We start from the raw sequence: 21259 nt of genomic DNA on the forward strand, positions 1-21259 counted from the left end.
TTCTTTGTGCCGTCTGCCCTGCTCCTCCCATGAACCTCACTGTTCTCCTTCTGCTGGGATGCCTACAAAACCGCCGCACTTCTTAGGCAGGTGGTTTGCTCTGAGTGCTCGGTATTCTGTTGCTAATTATCATCTCATTGTATTGCATCTCCACCAGTTGCCTTTCAGCATTACAGACCAGGGGTTGGCAACCTACAGCCCAGAGGCCAGATCCAGCCTGCCAAGACCCTGGATCCGGCCCATAAACCCAGCGGCCTTTGGTTGCATTTGGGCAGCGGGGGGCTTTGGCAGTGTCCCAGGCATAGCCAGGGGTGGGGCGCTCCAGTCCTGCTCCAGCCAGGTGCCAAGGAGAAGTGGTAGTAGCGGCAGTTACTGGGTCCTTGCTCCAGCCCACCCAGACCTGAGCCAGATTATTTGGGCCTGCTGCCACACAAAGGTTGCTTACTGTTAATAACTCTTCACTTCTCAGGGCAGGAATCCTCTTTCTATGACGCACAGCACCTAACAAAGTAGAGATTTATTCCCAAACTAGGACCCTTTGGCACGCTTGCAACATAGTCTGCTCCCAGCCACGTGATGGCTCTTTGAGGCTCATCACAGTCGAGGCTTTCAATCAGTAGCCGTTCAGCTGGTCTTAAATAAACTCTGATCTCTGAGTGCTGATCTGTTCACAGCAACCTTCTGTGCGTGAGAGGGGATTTGGTCTGTCTTATAATCTTAGATCTCCATAGAGATCTGCACAGTCACTAGCTGCAATCACTTTGTCATTAGGTTACCACGGACTTAAGGCACCGCTGCACAGATGGCCACACGGGAACCTCCGTCTCTGCACCCATGGTCGCAGGCATCATCGCCTTGGCCTTGGAAGCAAAGTAAGTCACTCCTTCCTTTGTCGACAGATTCCTGCATTGAAAGTTCAGAATAATAGCAGGGTCCCCGACAATTACCACCGAGGAGAAGGAGCAGGTGTTTACAACAGAGCTGGTGAAAAGGGGGGAAATCATTTCATGGGAAATGTCAAACTTGTTTCCATTTTATGAGGTTTGGGCAGTCCCCATCTTACACAAAACAGTCGTTTTAAGCCTTTTTTTTTTTAAACCAGTGTGATTCTTCACACTTTTTCCCCCCCAAAAACCTGGCTGTCACAGCGAGATGACACAGACTTCAATAGGCCAAAGATTTTGCTAGCTCCTTCAAAAGTGATTTTGATGCACTGTCGACTAAGCATGCTGTGTAAGATGGAAAATATCAGCAATGTTGTCAGGTGTTTTTCCCACCCCCTCTCTAAATGTTTCATTGTGGCTGTAAGGAGGCTTTGGAACAACAACTGAAATTCATTTGGTGGGAACCATCTCAGCCAGCTCCATGCATTAAATAAGCCATGTTTAATAAAAACGGGATCCCTTCTTCAACTCAACTCATCTTTCCAGCCATCTCTCTTTCTCCCTCTCCCCCTCATTTCCCTGCTTTGAACAGCTGAATTTAAGAGCATACCCTAACGATTGTAACAGCTGCATCACACCAGATCATGAAGCGGGTGAATGATCTTGGGATAAGCCTTGTCTTCGCTGCGTGTGCCTTGCCACTGGCCTGCCTCTTCTAACCTAGGGGTGTCTTCTGATGCAAGGCTTCTGTGGATGGCAGCTGCCCTGGTGTCATGTGGAGTGAGAGGAGGGTCTAACATCCAAAACAGTCAGGGTTTGCTTCAGCATCGTTCAAGTTCCCAGTGCCCAGCGCGGATCCAGGCATGTGGGCATCGTGGGCTCCCTGCAGGGCATAGCCACCTAGCAGCTGCACAGCCCTGCTCTGCTTCTCCTCTGGTTTCAGACAAGGCAGCGGGAGGTGTTTTCCATGGAAACAGGCATTTCACTGCTGATTCCCAAGCAGCTGGGCAGTTAATGGGCCTGATCCTGCTCCCTTTGAAGTCTGAGCCTCTGCTATTAGAGGGCTGTGTGTAACAAAGCTGTTGCCGACATCTGCTGATGCATGATCCAACCCTGGCAGAACGCTGATAGGACTTAGCCTCTGAAAAGATTTCACTCTTCATCCCATTGCAAGGCTGGCTCCTATACATTTCTTTTCTGAGAAGTGTTTCTTCATAGACAAGTGTCTTGAAGACCTTCTCAACTGTATTATTGTAGGGGAGGGCAAGAGAGCAGGAAGCAAAATCAGGCTGCGACTCCTAACTCCTGCAGCCATGAATAACCCGTAAGCAACTGTGATTGCACAGTCAGAGGGACAAATAAGTCATTATGTTGATGCGATGGACCTCATGGCTGGCATTACAAATGCTGGCATAGCTGGCAACTTTTGTTTTCATTACCCCCACCAGCTTTTCAGTGCTTGGCTCTGTTTTAAATCAAGGAACCCATGTTGGGTGAATACATTCCAGGAGATGTAATTTCCATTACAAATACATTAGGAGAGTCAGATGTAATTTTTGGATTGTTTAATCGGGACATAAAATGCAACGTTAAGTAGCAGGGCATGGCACATGAGAGAAAGCCAAGCGCTGGGATATTCCATTATTCCAAGAAGAAATGCATTGAATTTCTTTTGCTACGTGCAGCTTAGAATTGTAAATCAAAGCTCAAGTTGCTTAAGTAACATCTGTAGGAGAAAGCACAAAAAAATGCTTGCGAAACATTTCTGAGCTGCAATTCTTATGTATGGTTAATGTGCACATTGAGTGCAATTCACTCCAGTACAGAGGACCAGCACGATGCCTAAGCGCTATTTAAATCCCACATCAGCTCTATTTTAAGCTTGTTTTTCACCCTAAACGAGGAATGTGGTTTATTTCCCACGGGGTTTATTGTAGGAAGTCAGGGTTTGCTGTGTAGCACCTCATCCCATTGGCTTACAGGCTCATAGAAAACTCCAGTTGGAAGGACCCTCAAGTCATCTTCTCCATCCCCCTGTTCAGGGCAGGATCATCCGTGTCCAAACCATCCCAGGCAAATGTTTGCCTAATTGACACTGAAAACTTCAAGTGATGGAGACTGCACAGTCTCTATAGGTAGCCTCTTCAGGTGCTGAACTCCCTTTGGTGACAGAAAGTTCTTCCAATATTATCTATCCCAAATTGCCATTGCTATATCAGGTCAAGTATGCTTCATGCATTGACTGGTGCCTGGTATTTTGGAGAAAGATGGACCGATGTAGAAACTGCTTTACGGTGTAGATTTCCTTCCTGACATCTGTGAGGCAATCAGTTTATGTTCTTAAGCATGAGAGCTAAATATATAAGTCCGTCTAATAAAAGATACCAGATTCACCCAAAAAACCTTGTCTGCCATAGCTTGCAAGCACTCATTGCAGACGTATTGGCCATTGTATTACCCATGCCATCCAGTGCCCTGCTTGGCTCCGCTTCTCTTGATTCTGCCACGGCTTGGCCATTACCTCTCTGACTTGCAGAAACCATTCCTGCTGGGAAGATGGGGCAGAGTGCCAGGATCCTTTCAATCGTCACCCATGCCGTTAACATTTTAATCACGGGTTTATGCTATATTTCTTGTAACGGTGATGGAGAGGCAGTTCAGTCTGTTATCAAGGGGTGCTCTCTGTTTCTGCTGCAGGGAAGGTTGCACTCTCCTGTTCATACTGCAAAACATTCATAGCAGAGTGTAGCTGGCGAGGTAGGGCTGGCTGAAAGTCACTACTTTGGCATGGTGAAGGCTTCCTATAATTTCCATTGTTTTGCATCCTTTATTGTTTTAGCCCTTTACTGACCTGGAGAGATGTTCAGCATCTGATTATTCGAACGTCCCGGCCGGTACATCTGAAAGCACTTGACTGGAAAACAAATGGAGCAGGACACAAAGGTGAGGCAGACTGGGATGGAAAGGGGAGGGGCGTTGGACTAAGCAACATTTGCTGCAAAGGGGCAGAGACAGCGATATGTGGAGAAGAGGGTGAAGAGCAAGGCCATTGGTGTCACTGTCTGCACACTCCGGGGAGAGGCCCTTTGGGAGGGTCTGTGCTGTACTACTGCAAAGCCTTGCACCTTGGCAAAGTCAGATCAAACACCAAGTCAGCTGGGCTCCGTGGGGGTGACTGCATTAGCAAGAATAGAGTAACCACAGTAACACTGTGTGTATTGGTCTAACTGGGGGAGTCAAACTGCCTGTGTGTAATTCCTGTTAATGCCAGTGGGAGTCCAGAGCAAATGAGTTAAAAATTGTGACGGCTGCCAAAATAGTCAGTCAGTAATGGTGGAAAATTTATCTAGAGCACAAACAGTCCTCTCTGGTTTGTTACTCCCTCCAGATAATGGCTGGAACATAAGAATGGCTTCAAAACACAGATGGCCTGTCTTACTGCAGCCACTTCTAAGCGTCCAGTCCAATGATTTATTAGCATCTCTATAGCAGAGATCTTAGGCACTGCATATAGGTATTGGGACAATCCTGTCTGCTCTGGTGCAATGCTTTAATTCTCATCTACTTCCATTTCCTCTGGGGCCCTTTACATATGAAAGGATTCTGATCTCCTCCCCAGATATAACCTCCTGGTTGCAACAGTTTTGGCCAGCCCCTCTGAGACTTGGAATAACAGAAATAAGCAGAATACTTGAGAGTTGAAACCCATTGGAGGGCACCAAGGATCACACAACCAGTGCTAGGCAAATTCAGTGGGAGCCTTTACAAAAGTCCTTGCAACAAAAATCTGCTGATTCCCTTTGGTGGTGTTAGTGTTGCCTTCTCTTCATGTATTTGCAAACGTGTCGGGGGGGCAGGGGGGATTTTAGTTGCAAGAATATTTGCATAGAAAAGGATCACAAGGGCTAGCACACAGCAATATTCACAGGAGCCTGAGCTCTGGCAGGGCTTTTCCCTACATTTCCAAGATTCCTCTTTGTTATTCTCACCAAAGGTTTGCTGGCGAATTGTAACAGTTAGCAGATAATTTGCAGTTTGATAAGCTTTGCAAAAGCCTGCTTATCCACGGATGTTCCCAGACCAGGGGACTTGAGCATCTGCTGCCTGTGCTGTCAGGCAACAGCTGGCCTGTGCTGAGAGGGGGTTAGGAAATCATAAAATAAAAATCAAAAGTTTGGAGAACTGAATCACTCTCCTTAAACCAGACTGCTGGCCCAATCCAGAAGTCTCTGCCTGGCTACCTTCGCTCAGTCGGATAAGGCATCACAGGCGAGAGTGCAAAGATGAACATAAAAAGGAAGGATGGTTGTGTGGGGAGGTTCCTCCTAAGGAGACCTGGATTTTCCCCGTCTCCAACAGAGGCTTGGCATGTCACCATGAGCCACTCAGCTAGTTTGCTTGTGCCCGAGTTCCTGGGTGTGGAGGGGATATGCCCACGTCCCTGCCTCAGCACCATAAATCCAGGCTTGCGGCACTGTTTTTGAGAGCCTCCAGCACTGCGGTGCCATGGCACTGATTTCCTGCTGCCCCCATGCCACCCCCGAGGTTGCTGCCAAGAAGTGCCAGTTGGGTCTAGTGCCAAATCCAAATCCCAGACAGGAGGTGATGCTGCTGCCTTGGACCACCCTGAGCACACACCAAGCAGCACATCTGAGCCTGAGAGCGACCCTTGTGGAGGAGGCCAGCTCGAAGCAGACTCCTTACCTCAGAGGGTAGGTTTAGGTTAGATATCAGGAGGCACTACTTCACGGTCAGGGCGGCTAGGGTCTGGAACCAACTTCCAAGAGAAGTGGTGCAGGCTCCTACCCTGGGGGTTTTTAAGGGGAGGTTAGATGAACACCTTGCTGGGGTCATTTGATCCCAGTACTCTTTCCTGCCATGGCAGGGGGTCGGACTAGATGATCTGCTCAGGTCCCTTCCGACCCTAGAAACTATGAAACCTCATTTCTGGGATTTGGCCTCCACCGCAGGAGGGGGAACTGGTGGGCAGGACACTTCCGTAGGCAGCGCAGAAGGCTCCAGCTGCTGGACAGCTGTGGGTTGAGCTCACACTCAGTACCAGTTCCCCTCTCTGCTTGCCCAGAGCGTGAATATGGAGCAGAAGGCTTTTCACCTGGAAGACCTCTGCAAAAGGGTTAACTTGATCTTTAGGGGTTGCAGAAGTGCTAACCTTTGCAGAAGGGTTAACTTGATGGTGATGGGAATCTAACAAGAAGTATTTCCCCTGGTCTGGGCTATCACAGCTGACATCTGTATCTTCCTTGGCCTATTTTTTTGCCTCTGAGAATCCAGTCAAATGCATTTTTTGCCCCTAGGTTATTCCTAGGTGTTATTACTTTTCAGTAAGTAGGTTTCTGAGTCTTCTGTCTTTTCAGTTAGCCATCTATATGGATTCGGCCTGGTTAATGCAGAAGCGATTGTATTAGAAGCAAAGAAATGGAAAGCAGTACCTCCCCAGCATCTCTGCATTGGCAGCTCAGATAGAAAAACCAAGTGAGTATGAGCCAGGGTACGTGTCATGAGTCCCAGGGCTGAGAAATCTTTGGGATGAATGGATTTAGACTATGCAGTTCTCACTGCCCTGAGTGAAGGCCCTGTGGTTGTCTCCAGCAGGCATCCCCAGAGGAGGGACATGGGGTGCTGAAGCAGTTGAGTGCCAGAGGGAAAGGCAACCCCCATCCCATCCAACCCCCAGGCTTGTGCTTAGAGACACTGGACATTTCATGTCAGGAATATTTGCCCATTTCTGGGATGCTGTCCCAAGCAATCAAAAGCAGTTGGACATATATTTTGGCATGGCATGTTGAAACCACCCCGTTTTTCTCAGTATGATCCTGCTCAGTATGATAAGCATGAGTTTACCACGGGCTGTAAGCTTTTCTGCGATTGTGTGAATGAGAGCGGGGCACAGAAGGGTTTATGCCCAGGGCAGGAAATTATTTTGGGTGGAGGGCCTCTTACTGAGTTTTGGCAACCCATCAAGGGCCACATGACAGGGGCAGATAAATATTAATTTTCTAGCTTTTTTCAGGGCCCCACAGGCTAGCTAGAATGACCTGATGGGCTGCATCCAGTCCGCAGACCACATTTTGCCCACCCGTAGTTTATGCAGACCAGTTAATTTTGCTGCTTAGAGCTTTGTGATGCTTTATCAGAGAGGGACAAAATGTTACATGTGACACACAGCTTTTTTCTTGGGGGGAATAAAGAGTCAGGGCAGAGAGGATCTGTATTGTAGCACAGGTAATGTATAACTAATGCTCATCAAAAATCACATTGTGTTCTAGGTAATAAAATGTACCGGTGCATCTGCTCTTTCCTATTAACGTGGTCTAATATGGGGAGGAATTTGGGGCAAAAAAAGGGGGAAAAGTTGAGAAAAGTCAAAAGTTTAAAAAGTTCATATAGTCCTTGGGTGTGTTAATGCTTTTTTTTTTTAAATTAAATCAAGCTACATTCGGAAACAAAAGATCATTCTGGTCTTCAAAAAATCAGTCCAAATGTTTCATTTAAAAATGCGTCAGAATAAATCTTTCAGTGTTTAAAACATTTCTCGCTCTCTGTTTCTCCCTCCATATCTGTCTCTCTGTTTTTGCTTGTGTTGGCCAAAACACATTTGGCTCAAATTAGTAAAGAGTTTATTTTCCCTCCCCCAACTGTATTTGTCACTGAATAAACCTTTTATTAAACAAATGTCTAACCTGTCCCAATTTGAGCGCAACATCCAGGGACTAGAAGCCTCAAATGCACTGTGGACAAACCAGCCTTGATCCTAGTATTACTGTGCAAATGCATGAGGATGCTTTGATTTGACTTTCTTTAAAAGGATGCCATGACTTGCACAATCCTTTAGAATCTGGACTCGGATCCCCCTCTCCCGAGTCAAAGTGCAGCCATTCCCACATGCTGACTGCATATTTGCATGGCTTTTTTATTCTTGTGCACCACAAACAGGATTTGCCAGGCAGTGAAATGTGCTCTGCCTCCTCTTTCCCTTCATGGTTTATCTTTGGTGGAGAGAGATCTGGTGGACCAGGGGTAATGACATGTAGGTGAAGTGATTTAGGATTGATCCGTCTAGGTCAGTATCGCAGAGTAGAAGAAGATGAGGAAAACCCTCTCATTTCTCAATAAGCACAGCTCTGATAGAGACTTATTCTCTTTTCCCTTGCTAGATGAAGGAGCAAAGAGTAAATGTGATTGGGGTGGACAAGCATATGGATGCCAAAGAAAACAGATGCTTTGCTGAGATGTCAAACCTCATAGTTAAAAGGAAGGGATGGCAGTCTGTACATAGCATGGCAGTGTAGGAGAAGACAGTCCCCGTTGAGCTGAGACTTTGTTTAACTAATCCTGAGTTCACTTCCACCAGCAGAAAGTGGTGTGCGTCAATCATAACTGGTCTGCTCAAAGTCTAGCCAGTTCCCTGCTCTTCTTCTGTCCAAGCCAGCCCACGGTGGTTCAGGTGAAGAGGGTTTTGTGGAAGGTGTCTCTGCTTTTCTTTTAAGCCTACTCCAGAGCCTATTGGAGTCAACAGAAAGCCAGTGGATCCGGCTCTTTTTTGGAGGAGTTCCTTGTTCTGTTCAAATCCGGGAAATCTCTGGTTGGCCAAGGCACTGAAATAACAGCCTAAATGGAAACAGGCATACAGATGTGTTTTGCATTGCGGGAACCAACCAATTGACAGATATAGGCAGAATCATCCATCTGTCCAAATTAGTGGGTTTGAGTCATTAAAAAAAAAAAAAATCAAACTTCCTGGTAAGACACTGCCTCCTTCCCAGCACAGCGATGCACTCATTAAAGAGCATTATTTTCCTGGAAAATGAAGGGATGTGGAGCTAGGAATTTGGAGCCAGGTTAATTCATAAAGCAGTTTATCTGAAAGCATGCTCATTCCAGCCCAGAGAGAAATGCTTCCCCCATAATACTACCAAATCAAAGTTTGTGACCCACAACTCCTGGATCTTCAAGACATTCAAAAGCCTCTCCTTATCATCGAGCACTTTACTCCATCACAGCTCCTGTGGAGTGTATTGTGATGCAGATGGGGGTGTAGGTTGTGTATACTGTGATGCAGATTGCATTGATTTGCCGTCTGCTGTGAAGCAATAAGAAACAATGATTGAACAAAACAATCCAAATTTTTTTCCTGGTCTCTGGGAAAACCTAGTTGAGGCTGGTAGGCAAAGAAAATGCTCCCCAGCTTTGAGGTCCATTCAACGGTCTGTCACACTCCTTGTTTTTCTGTCTGACTTAGCTTTAGTCAGGGAAATCTACCTTGCATGCAGTGTCTGTGAATGTAGGGAGGGTTTCCATCCATCTATCTACATATATATCAATCTATTAGTGTGCATAAGTGATGCACATACTTGTGTGCACCCACGCATACACTCGGAGGGAAACAAATATGCTTTGAGACCCCTCCAATGTACATGGCGTCTCACTGACCAGGTTACGCCCAGACTCTGCCCTGGACACATACAGTGTAAATTTGAATAGGATGCAGATAAGGATTATAGACAGACAGGAAGAGGACAATGAATCCCAGTAGTTACTGAATGAGCTGTGTGTATGTACATCTGGACTGCTAGGTCCTTTCCCACCGCCAGGACTTCTCTTAGGCAAGAGGGCACAATTTTTTTGCCCAGAAAGATTGCAATGGCACGAACCCTAAATTCAAGTTCTGTGTCCTTATCTTGTCTCCGTCTGCTCACTACAACAGTGGTTAAGAGTTGGAAGAGGCTGCCTAGGCAAGTTGTGGACTCTCCATCCCTAGAAATTTTCAAGAGCAGGCTGGACAGACACTTGGCTGGGATGGTTTAGTCAGAGATGATCCTACCTGGAGCAAAGAGTTAGACTAGATGACCTGGTGAGATCCCTTCCAGCTGTATGGTCTTATCATTCTTAGGGTCATTGATCTTTTCTCTTGCTGCAAGTACACAGCAGAGGGTATCCAGGGCTCCTTCCTGAGAGAGTGATAATATTAGAGGATGTCAGTGTGATTATATTCAGAGCCTTTGTCTTTGTGTTTGAAAGCTAGGATCATTCTGAGTTGCATCCACGCTATTTTCACACCTTGCTGATGGGGTTGTCTCCTCCTAGTCCTTCATCATTACTCCAGCTTCACTTGAGTGTCACCACCAGGGATTTCAGGGGAAGTTTCCCTGGTGTAAATCAGGAGTGGTGAACTGCACCATGCATCTTCATGGCTCATGAGAGTTTTGAGAGTCACCTCTGAAGTCAGATAGGAGTGAAATCAGGTTCTGGAACCAGCGTGGAGGGTCCTGTAACGCAGCATCACTTCTTTTGGCAGTGTCACAAAATCACTGGATTTGTTAGATCTTCAAACTATTTCTAGGTTGGGTTAAACAATTTTTGGAGTTAGCTTTCTGCATGAAGCTTCATGATGGTGTTGAGTGTTTCTAATTACTAAACTGAGTAAACAGTCTTGAAGCTGGAAGAGGACCAGGAATAAGCTTTGGCTTGGTGGTTTTTCTTGGAGCATGCACAGAAAGCAGCGTAGGCTAATCCTAATATAGCAGGGTACTGCATGTAGCCAGTGGGGCAGCTCGTTTTTCCAGAGGTTTTCCCCAGACTCTGCTGTGGTGTTTTACTCCAACTGTTTCTGCAGAATGGAGTAATTATACGCCTGACACCTGCATGACACCGGGCTCCTTGGATCGGATCGCCTGTCTGCCGCCTGCAAGTTCAGTTTGGAGCTGAAAACAAAGGCACGTCAGGGGCTCTGATTCACTTAGGAAAACCTGAAGCACTACAAATAGCAAGAAGCCTGGTTCCAGGCATAACCTGGCTCTGAACGGTGCTGCTTGATGTATTAAAATGTCCATGCTGCCGTGATATTGGACCAGAAGGAGTAGTTGACAGATGCCGTTAGATATACAGGTCTGTTTTTAAAAAAATGCATTTAGAAGCTTCACTTCCAGAGAAATCAGTGAGAGTTAAATCCCTAAAAAGAGCCAGATTGTCCCAGGTTTGAACCAGATGCCCCTTGCTGACATGAACACAAGTCAGACACCTTGATTCCTTTGAAAATCTGGCCCGCAGAGGCTAAGGCTTTTTGAAGCCAGTAATGAGAAGAGGCAACATCTTGAATTTCGCTCATGGTGAATGCAAATAATGTTTTCAAATATTTACCAGTCCTCCTAGGGAATGACATCACTGTTTATAGCCATTTGGATTATTTTTTATGACTGAGGCAAAATAAGGCCAAGCAGTGTAATCCCTGCGAGAGCCCTGAGCATGTGCTCAAAGAGGGCCCCAGAGGAAATCAGGGGAATAATAGAGGCTGCTCCCTCTAATAAATAGTGCATTAACAACATGACTGAGAACAGTACAGGGAATGCACCCGTTCGTTGGTGGTGATTATCTCTGCCGCGAAGAATGCAGGCTCTTCGGCTTGCGGGGCTCAGTTGTAAGGGCACTGTCCAGATGTGAGCAAGCACTGAGCCTGCCTGGCTGGCCTTGTGCAGAGGGGTCCCGAGAGCAGTTGCTATGTGTGATGATGAGTCCCTCCCAAGCATGCCCAAAAGGGGTGCTCTAGTGTCCTGTGTTTCCTCCTAGTCCTTTTCAGTAGTTAGTGGGACCTGCCATTGGGACTGGTTTATCTGCTTAGCTTATATGCATATCCTTGGCACTCTTGAAAGGATCTGGTGGCAGCTCGGGGCAGTGAGAATTGTTGCACTGGAGCAGTGGTTTTCCAACTGGGTTGTAACTAACTGGCTAAGCAGCAGCTCTGCCAAAAAGGACCTGGGGGTTACAGTGGACAGTAAATTGGAAATAAGCCAGCAGTGTGCCAGGGAGAGGGAAGTTCAAGAAGGGTGGTTGCTCCTCAAGGGAGCAATCCTCAGTGCACAAGCTAAGTCTATTCCATCTTGAAGGAAAGGCAGCAAGAGAGCACGGCAGCCCCCCCTGGCTCTCCAGGGATCTAGCAGACCTCCTAAGGCTAAAAAGAAAAGCCTACAAAGGATGGAGGATGGGATCCATCTCCAAGGAGGATTATTCTGCACTGGTCCGGTCCTGCAGGGAGCAAACCAGGAAAACCAAGGCTGCAACTGAACTCTAACTAGCTTGGAGCATCAAGGACAATAAAAAATCCTTTTTCAGATATGTGGGAAGCTGGAGGAAAAGCAAGGGCAATGTTGGACCCCTGCTGAACCAGATGGGACAGCTGACAACTGATGCCCAGGAAAAAGCCAACCTATTAAATGGGTACTTTGTATTGGTCTTTCATCAGCCCCATGGGACACCCATGCCTGCTGCGGGACAGGGAGGTCCGGGTGAGGGAGATCCCCTTCCCTCCATCAATGCTGACCTTGTGAAGGAACATCTTGAGAGGCTGGACACCTTCAAGTCAGCCGGCCCTGACAATCTACACCCCAGGGTACTCAAGGAGCTGGCGAGTGTCATAGCCCAGTCCCTGGCACGGATCTTTGAGAGCTTCTGGCACTCTGGTGTAGTGCCCGAAGACTGGAAGAAGGCCAATGTGGTGCCGATCTTCAAGAAAGGGAGGAAAGTGGATCCGGCAAACTACAGGTCCATCAGCCTGACTTCTATCCTGGGGAAAATCTTAGAAAAGTTTATTAAAGAGGCCATCCTTAATGGACTGGCTGATGCCAACATCCTGAGGGATAGCCAGCATGGATTTGTTGCGGGTAGGTCTTGCTTGACCAATCTCATTTCCTTCTACGACCAGGTGACCTATCACCTGGACAAAGGAGAAGAGATTGATGTCATATATCTTGATTTCAGAAAAGCCTTTGATCTGGTATCCCATGATCACCTTTTGGCGAAACTGGCCAATTGTGGCCTTGGGTCCACCGTGATCTGCTAGCTGGGAAATTGGCTCCGTGGTCGGACCCAGAGGTTAGTAATCAATGGAAGTCACTGTGACAAGTGGGGTCCCCCAAGGCTCTGTCCTTGGACCCATATTGTTCAACATCTTCATTAATGAAGTGGACATTGGAATCAGGAGTGGACTGGCCAAGTTCGCCAATGACACCAAACTTTGGGGCATAGCATCCACACCAGAAGACAGGCGGGTTATCCAGGCTGACCTGGACAGGCTCAGCAAATGGGCAGACAAGAACCTGATGGTGTTTAACACCGAAAAATGCAAGGTTCTCCACCGTGGGAGGAAAAACCTGCAGCATCCTTATAGGCTCAGCAGTGCTACGCTGGCTAGCACTACAGAAGAAAGAGACTTGGGGGTCATCATTGACCACAAGATGAACATGAGTGTGAATGTGATGCTGCGGCTAGTAAAGAGACCAAAGTGCTGGGCTGCATCCATAGATGCTTCTCAAGCAAATCCCAGGACGTCATTCTCCCCTTGTACTTGGCCTTGGTGAGGCCGCAGCTGGAGTACTGCATCCAGTTTTGGGCTCCACAATTCAAAAAGGATGTGGAGAAGCTTGAGAGAGTCCTGAGGAGAGCCACACGCATGATCAGAGGTCAGGAAAACAGACCTTACGACGACAGGCTGAGAGCTATGGGGCTCTTTAGCCTGGAAAAGTGCAGGCTCCTGGGTGATCTGATGACCACCTATAAGTTTATCAGGGGTGACCACCAGGATCTGGGGGAATGTTTGTTTACCAGAGCACTCCAAGGGATGACGAGGTCGAATGGTCATAAACTACTGCAAGACCGTTTCAGGCTGGACATAAGGAAGAATTTCTTTACTGTCTGAGCCCCCAAGGTCTGGAACAGTCTGCCAGCGGAGGTCGTTCAAGCACCTACATTGAACACCTTCAAGAGCAAATTGGATGCTTATCTTGCTGGGATCGTATGACCCCAGCTGACTTCCTGCCGGTTGGGTACGGGGCTGGACTCGATGATCTTCCAAGGTCCCTTCCAGCCCTAATGTTTATGAAATCTCATTGCCAAGAAGGCTAATGGCAGCCTGGGCTGCGTTACTAGGAGCAGAACAAGGGAAGTGATTATTCTCCTCTATTGGCACTGGTGAGACCACATCTGGAGTCCTGTATTCAGTTTTGGGTGCCTCACTACAGAAGGGATGTGGACAAATTGGAGAGAGTCCAGCGGAGGGCAGTGAAAATGAATAGGAGGCTGGGACACATGACTTGTGAGGAGAGGCTGAGGGAACTGGGCTGATTTCGCATGGGGAAGAGACAACTGAGGAATGATTTAATAGCAGCCTTCGACTACATGAAGGGCGGCTCGAAAGAGGATGGAGCTAGACTGTTCTCCGTGGGGACAGACAGAACCAGGAGCAGTGGGCTCAAGTTGCTGCAAAGGAAGTTTAGGTTGAATGTTAGGAAAAACTCTCATGAGGGTAGTAAAGCACTGGGACAGGTACCCCAGACAGGTTGTATAAATCCACCCTTAGAGGTTTTTAAGCCCAGCTAGACAAAGCCTTGGCTGGGATGATCTAATCGGAGCTGGTCCTGCTTTGGGCAGGCGGTTGGACTAGATGTGACCTCCTGAGGTCCCTTCCAACCCTCATTGTCTATGATTTCTCTGTGCTTGAGTTTGAGGGTTGGCTGCATGCAGAGCTGTGAGTTACTTAACGAAATCCCCCTTGAGCTGGCTGCCGGTGGGCACACATGGTGCTGCAGGGAACCGTGGTATTGCAGTGAAGAATCACCTCGGACAAGGTCACAGGGCCCCATGAATTGCAACCAGACGCTCCCCTACACACGGCATTGTCTTGCTTTCCTGGTTACCTCACCCCAGTGGTGACTCGCTGTCCTCTCTGTTGTAAACCTGCTTGTCTTCCTGTCCAGGTACATCCGCCCCAACCAGCCAGTGCGTGCCACCACGCTGACCAGTGCCTGCACTGACCACCCTGACCAGCGCGTGATGTACCTGGAGCACGTTGTTGTGAGAATCAGCATCTCCCACCCTCGCCGTGGGGACCTGCAGATCAATCTCATTTCTCCCTCAGGGACCAAGTCTCAGCTCCTGGCACCGAGGTAAGAGTGGCAGAGCCATTACAGCAGCACTGTCACTGTGCCAAGTGGGCATGAGGTCGGCTCCCTGTCCAACTTCGATTGTCATTCCAGTTTCTCTCCCTTCTTTCTTCCTTCTCTGACCGTTCCCCCCTCCCTCCACACGCCCCCTTCCCTCCCTGCCAAAGAGTGTGTGAGCCAGTCTGGGACATGGTGACTGTAGCAGGTTGTCTCTCCTTTATCCCAACCCTGGAGCCAGATTGCTCAGAAAGTCCAGTTGGTTCTCAGTTCCAGTCCACTTATTTTGCAGGGAGCAGGCTCATCCCCATAACAGACAAGACAAGTATTACCATCAGCAGGTGAATTACAAACAAAAGCAAACCCTACAGTCTTTCTTCAGCTCTGGGGAGAAGCTCAGTGCTTGTCTCTGCATACCAGCCTCCTCCCTCTCTCTCTCTGCTCCCCTCCCTGGGAGCTTTTAACTTCCCCCTAAGGCTAGCAGTCATCCCTCTCACCTGACCCAGGACTTCCGGGCAGGCAGACTCCTCTCTTCAGCCCCCCTGCAGCTGGGCTTCCTGCTTCATTTCATGGGCTGTTATCTTTTTAACCCCCTGCAGCTGGGCTTCTGCCCCCAAGCCATGCAGCTCATTACACAGCCCCTGCACGGGGGTTGCATGGGAAATGGCAGGGGCATTCTGTGCAGGTCAAGAGCAGGTGACAATGGGAGGGGAGAAATGACTGTCCTTCAGTCAGGTGGTCACTGCGATTGGTCCAACTGGTCACTGTGCAAGTGAGAGAATGGAGATTTGGGGAAGAGAGCAAGGTTTCTTGTGATGGGACAGCATGGAAGAGCTGTGGCCTGGTCTGTTCTCCTGTGAGGGGAACTGGCAGAGGCTGGAGAGGACCTTCCATCCCAGTGAAGAGCCAGAAGGAGAGATGTCTCCCCGGTTCCTTGGGGAGGAGCTGGGGAACCTCCCCCTGGTATGAAGAAGCAGCATGTCAGCTAGTGATGGGTGCACTGGAAGGGGCAGTTGGCAGAGCAGCAGAGGCCTGGGGAGCTGGCATGTTAATGAAATGCCTTATGCCACTTTCCCCTTACCCCACATATTCCCTTAATCTACTTTCCATACAGCTATTTAGGAGTCCTGGTAAGTGAGGAGCCCACTCAGGGCTGTTTCTCCACAAAACTCCCCATGTGCACCTGGGCCAAACGCTGAAAGCTACAGTTTCTGCAAAAGGCTGACATAGATCTAAAGGCTTGAAGTATGCCAGTTTTTATTCAGAATAAGAAGTATAAACCCAGCCAGTCAACTCCATCACTTTACTTCTTGTGGATGCAAACTGCTTCAGAAAACTTTTCACTGATGGCTAGGGGCAGTTCCAGTGACAGGAGCTGGCAGGGGTGAAGGTGGTTCTTGGGACTGAGGTCTCTCCTGGCAGAATGCCCTTGTGTTCCAGTAAGAAATACCTGGTCTAGCATAACGGGGGGGGGGGGGGGGGGGGGCAGCGCTTGTCACCTCATCCTAGCCTCCAGATGGCAGGGACCTGCTAGAGGACCGAGCATGAGGCAAACAGCTATATTCTTTTCGATTACTGGAAGCATAAAAATAGCAAGGACCATGGGGCCAGTGATCCTTGAATACCAGAAAAGCAATGGTGTCAGCTCCACTCCAGATCTGATTCATGCTTTTGGCTTCGCACATTATGGTCCCGCTGCAAATTGTGAGCCTGGACGAACCTCCTTGGCTTAAAAACATAAGTGTTTATAGTTGTTTGAAGGATCCCCTAGTGCCATTTGGCTACTGATGGCTCCATGGTGGAGGCTGCTTTTCCTGGTCTGTTGTACATCGTCACCTGTTCTCTCAACTTCCCTGGGGCATGCTGTTAGATTTACAGTTGCAGGATATCATGGGAGTGTTTGCAGGTGGGAGGGAGCTGGATGCAAGCGGGAGAGGAGGGAATCCAGAGTCCTGTGTTAGATGGAGCATGTCTCGATTTGTGTCTATAACAAAACGTGGGGTTTCTTGTGATGGGGAAGTATCATGGCTTTCAGACTTTGAGCCTGGCTCTATAAAGTCCAAGGCTTGTCATCGTCTAGTGCCTCACCCAGAGTCTGTCCTGAGAATGGCGACTACTGTGTTTGCTGAGCTGAACCCCAGCCGCCATCTGTGTTACACTGCAGGCTTGTGCGGAGTTGTTCCTGATTAAAGCCAGGATGTGCGAGAGCAGCAGCCACCCCACATGTACAACAGGCGCTCATGTGCATGCAGCTGGTCTGCACTCTCCACTACTGACATGACTTTGTACCTCTCGGCAAAGACTTATCAGGGGAGCACTGTCTTTACTGAGAATTCGCAAGACGTCGATAAGCTGGAGCGTTCTCCTGACGACCCCAAATGAATGGGGTATGAGTTGTAGTGCAGACTTCAGGGGACTGCTTTTGGGGACTTCATGTAGGCAGCAATCGGTGTCTGGCCCACCTGGCAGAGCATGTGAAGGAGTTCCCCCCCTCACTCCAATTTGGGTTCATGCCAGCTGAGTCCTGGTGTAGTGCCGAGCCGCCTCAGGGCTTTCCTACACAATTCTGGCTGCCCAGGGCTGTTCTCATGGCTTTGGACAAGGGCACAGAGGCTGTGCCCCCTTCTCGGTGTGGGTGGAAGGAAACACCTGCAGGTTTTAACAGGGCCATGGCTCTGGTATGGTGAATTCTTGGTCTTTAGTTGTCTCGGCAAGTGCACCAAGAGCCTCGTCCCAGTCTGTTGCTTTGGCTACGCTGACGCAGAGGGAACGGCTGCACATGTCTCCAGCTCTGTGTCAAGCAATTTATGCCAGACTTTTTCCATTGCATGCGCAGTGCAATTATTTGTCTAGGACTGTAGTGCAGTTGGCGTGACTGCCATGCTCTCCATGGGGGCTGTTCGCACAGCTGTCAGGGCCTCTGCTGTGTCTCGTAGCTATTTGGTCATGTCTGGTGCTCAGGGCCCCAGTGCAAATAGCCTGAGTGTAGTGAATGCTCCAAACCTTGGCTCCTCTTGGGTCTATAAGGAAGTGACAGTTTATCCCCAAATCCCTGAGTAGGGCACCCGGCAGCCTCTGGATATTAAATCTTAAGATCTATGAAAAACATGCTGGCCTGAGGTTATCACGGTGGTTCTTAAACTGCTTTTTGTGAAGAGTTGGCCGGTCTCCTTGTGTTGGCCGTCCTTTTTATTTGCAGCAGCTGAAACACATAAGCAAGCAGCTAAAAATACATTTCATCCTTTCCTGGCATCCCCTCTCGTGTCAGGGACTGCTTTGGTTCCCTCAAGGCCATTACTGGGGTGGGGAGGTGGCTTGCTCCGTCAGGAAGGTGAGAGGCTGGTCCATTGGGCCGTCTGTGGCTAGCCTGTGAGAGGTATAGCATGACCAGCTCTCCCCACCTCTTGACACTGCTGGCTTTATGATTTACGTGCTTGTGCTCATTTCCATTTGCAGAGCGTTCGATAATTCTAACGAAGGATTTAGACACTGGGAGTTCATGACTGTCCACTGCTGGGGGGAGAGAGCCGAGGGGGAATGGACTCTGGAGGTCCGCGACATGCAAGTGCGCCACCCTGCTCATCAAGGTGCGTACCCACTGTCATCCCTCTCGCCTGTCCTTGCTGAGAGGCGAGGCTTGGATGCTGCTCAGAGTGCAGCTCATAGGCTTGTTCATCACACCATGCTTTATGCAGATGTCTGTACAGTACTCACCGAGAACATCTGGGTCCCGGCCCTCAGCTGTTTTGCTTAGGTAGCGCTATGCTATAGTATAGTATAAGGCTGCAAAATGGAGCACCTGGCTTGCCCCCGTTTTCAAGCATAGGTGCATAAAACTCTTATCCCATATGTAGGGCGTGATGCAAAGACCATTGAGACAGGATAGAATTATTTATGCTGAGGAAATTAAGAGATCTGCCTGCCAATGGATAGTCTAAGAGGGAACACTCAGCTTAGCTTTGAAGGGAAGTTGAATTTTGCTGAAACCAGAAATACAGGTTCCCAAATCCAGATCAAAACAAAAGGAAGCCAGGGGCTGTAATGTGATTTGAATTGGTCTGGTTAGATTTGAATTGATTTGGCTTGGGAACTCGCTCACACCACGACTGAAAGAGACTTGGGGGTTATGATTGACCACATGATGAACATGAGCCACCAAATGCGATGCTGCAGCTGGCAAAGCAAATAAAACTGGCTTACATCTACCGATGCATCTCAAGCAAGACCCAAGAAGTCATCCTTCCACTTTTCTCGGCCTTGGTGAGGCCGCAGCTGGAGTACTGCGTCCAATTCTGGGTGCCACACTTTAGAAAGGAAGTGGAGAAGCTCGAGAGAGTCCAGAGGAGAGCCACATGCATGATCAGAGGTCAAGAACAGGCCTTATGAAGACAGGCTGAGAGCCATGGGACTCTTCAGCTTGGAGAAGCGCAGGCTCAGGGGGCACCTGGTGGCAGCCTATAAGTACATCAGGGGTGTGCAGCAGGATCTGTGGGAACACCTGTTCACCAGGGCACCCCAAGGGAAGACAAGGTCTAATGATCACAAACTCCAGGAAGACAGTTTTAGACTGGACATAAGGAAAAACCTCTTTACCATCTGAGTCTCCGGAGTCTGGAATAGACTCCCCCTCAGAAATGGTGCAAGCACCTACCTTTAAGAAATGCTTGGACATTTATTTTGCTGGGGTGATCTGACCCAAGCTGACTTCCTGCCCCTTGGGCAGGGGGCTGGACCCGATGATCTTGTGAGGTCCCTTCCAGGCCCACATCAATATCTATGAAACATCTGTGCTGTGGGGACAATTCTTCCATGGCATAAAGGGAAAAGAAAAGAAAAAGTCCTTTCTCTCTCTAGGTCTCTAACTGGCAATTTAGGAGTGAAGAGCACTGGTTGGCTTTTTAATTCGTGTAAAAGGGGGAGTGAAGTTGCACATCCAGGTTATCGCTGGTGAAAAGCCAAAGTGTAAGCAGAAATCCTCCCACATGTCTCCAGTTACTAGAGGGTGGGTGGGTGTGTGTAGACAATAACTGTGTGAGCAGATAGTTGTGATTTCTGCCAGAATGTTTCCTAATACATTTAATGCGATCAGTAAAACTGTCACAGGCTGACAGGCATTGCTCCATTTTGTTTCTTGACTATTTTCAGCTGGCATTTTTTTAAAAAAGAAAGCAAATATGAATCAGATGACTCAGGACTCATTACCCCCAAGTAATGCACAGCACTTACAGGACACCATGCCTTTCACCTTCACAGTGCTTTACAGCCATACTGACTATAGCTCTCACCATGGTGAGGCAGGGTCAGGATTATTGTCCCTGCTAATGGGGGTTGCACAAAGCCAAAGCAAATTTGATTCAGCCAAAGTCACAAAGAGGGCCTGTGTCCAAGTCAAGATTCAGACTCAGAGCAGAGATGGGCAGCTTGTGCTGGGGTCACGGCTCCCTCTGTTTGCAGGTCTGCAGGGAAGATGTTAATGCAGCTGGGCAATATGAAGTTATTTCCTATGCACATGCCCATGTTAGATTTAAATTGGCTCACTTGGGTCCCTGTGACAGTGCAGAATAGCACAGAGCTCAGTGCAGACTTGCTGCTTGAGTATCTTCCTGGGCAGGCTTTCCAGATGACACTGTTCTGTGTTTCCATGGCTCTGCATCGAGCGGCCCCCAAGCTAGCCAGATAGGCTGTCAGCTCTGACCATTCTGTCTCCAGTCTGTGACCAACCCTCTAAATGGTCAGACCAGAAGATGAAGACCCACCAGACAGGAAACATAAAAATTCTGGTAGGATTTGGAAAAACTTTCGAGGGGCAGGGAGAGCTGAGAGGAACCAGACTGACACTACATCCAGGAACTTGTTGGAGTGTCCCGGGCAGCTGGACATGCTGCCATGGGATGGGAAGACTTTGCACAAAGTAGTCTTGTGTGTTTGAAGATGGTTTTCTTTCAGAAATGCTTCATTCCTACTGCCAATCAGACAGTAGTCTTGTTTAACAAAGGTTTTTACCACTATGTATCACTGGTGATAAATTCTCAAAGGGAAGAACTGTAGGTCCCAGATCCAGTTGTTCCTGCCGGGAGAAGTGATTGGCACAGCTCTGTTCTCAGTCCACAATTGGGACCATGGGAAAATCCTGCTCCAAGTCCTGTTAGCACCAGAGATCAAATACATCAGGACGCACTTAGGCTGGGGTAGGCTGTATTTGCACACTGCCTCATGACTGTGCCAGGCACGCAAAGGATTGCTGGCCTGGTATTTGGCCTCTCTGTTGTCTGCATCCCCTTCTCATTTGTTAACTAACTCCTTGCTATCCCAGACCCCTACAGTCAAAGGAAGCTGCATTTAAAGACTAGCCTCAGGCATTGGCTTTCCCATCACCTTTTCCAACTCATAGAGTTCCTCTACCGGGACATAGACTCATAGACAGTT

The 21259-nt window shown here is 48.5% G+C and overlaps 1 protein-coding gene across 3 annotated transcripts in view; it reads left to right on the top strand.

Annotated features, from left to right (window-relative positions):
- Positions 1–21259, top strand: part of PCSK6 (proprotein convertase subtilisin/kexin type 6) — a 124148-nt gene that overhangs the window by 73272 nt on the left and 29617 nt on the right. For all 3 annotated transcript variants that reach the window (XM_090028510.1, XM_090028511.1, XM_090028512.1), the window contains 5 exons: positions 772–872; positions 3724–3827; positions 6260–6377; positions 14651–14839; positions 18290–18420. In XM_090028510.1, coding sequence (XP_089884636.1) covers positions 772–872; positions 3724–3827; positions 6260–6377; positions 14651–14839; positions 18290–18420 — 643 coding nt within the window. The remainder of the gene's footprint in view (positions 1–771; positions 873–3723; positions 3828–6259; positions 6378–14650; positions 14840–18289; positions 18421–21259) is intronic.

The sequence above is a fragment of the Crocodylus siamensis genome, chromosome 15 (assembly GCF_052110815.1).
Source record: "Crocodylus siamensis isolate JL-2025a chromosome 15, ASM5211081v1, whole genome shotgun sequence".
In the NCBI taxonomy this organism is placed as follows: domain Eukaryota; kingdom Metazoa; phylum Chordata; order Crocodylia; family Crocodylidae; genus Crocodylus; species Crocodylus siamensis.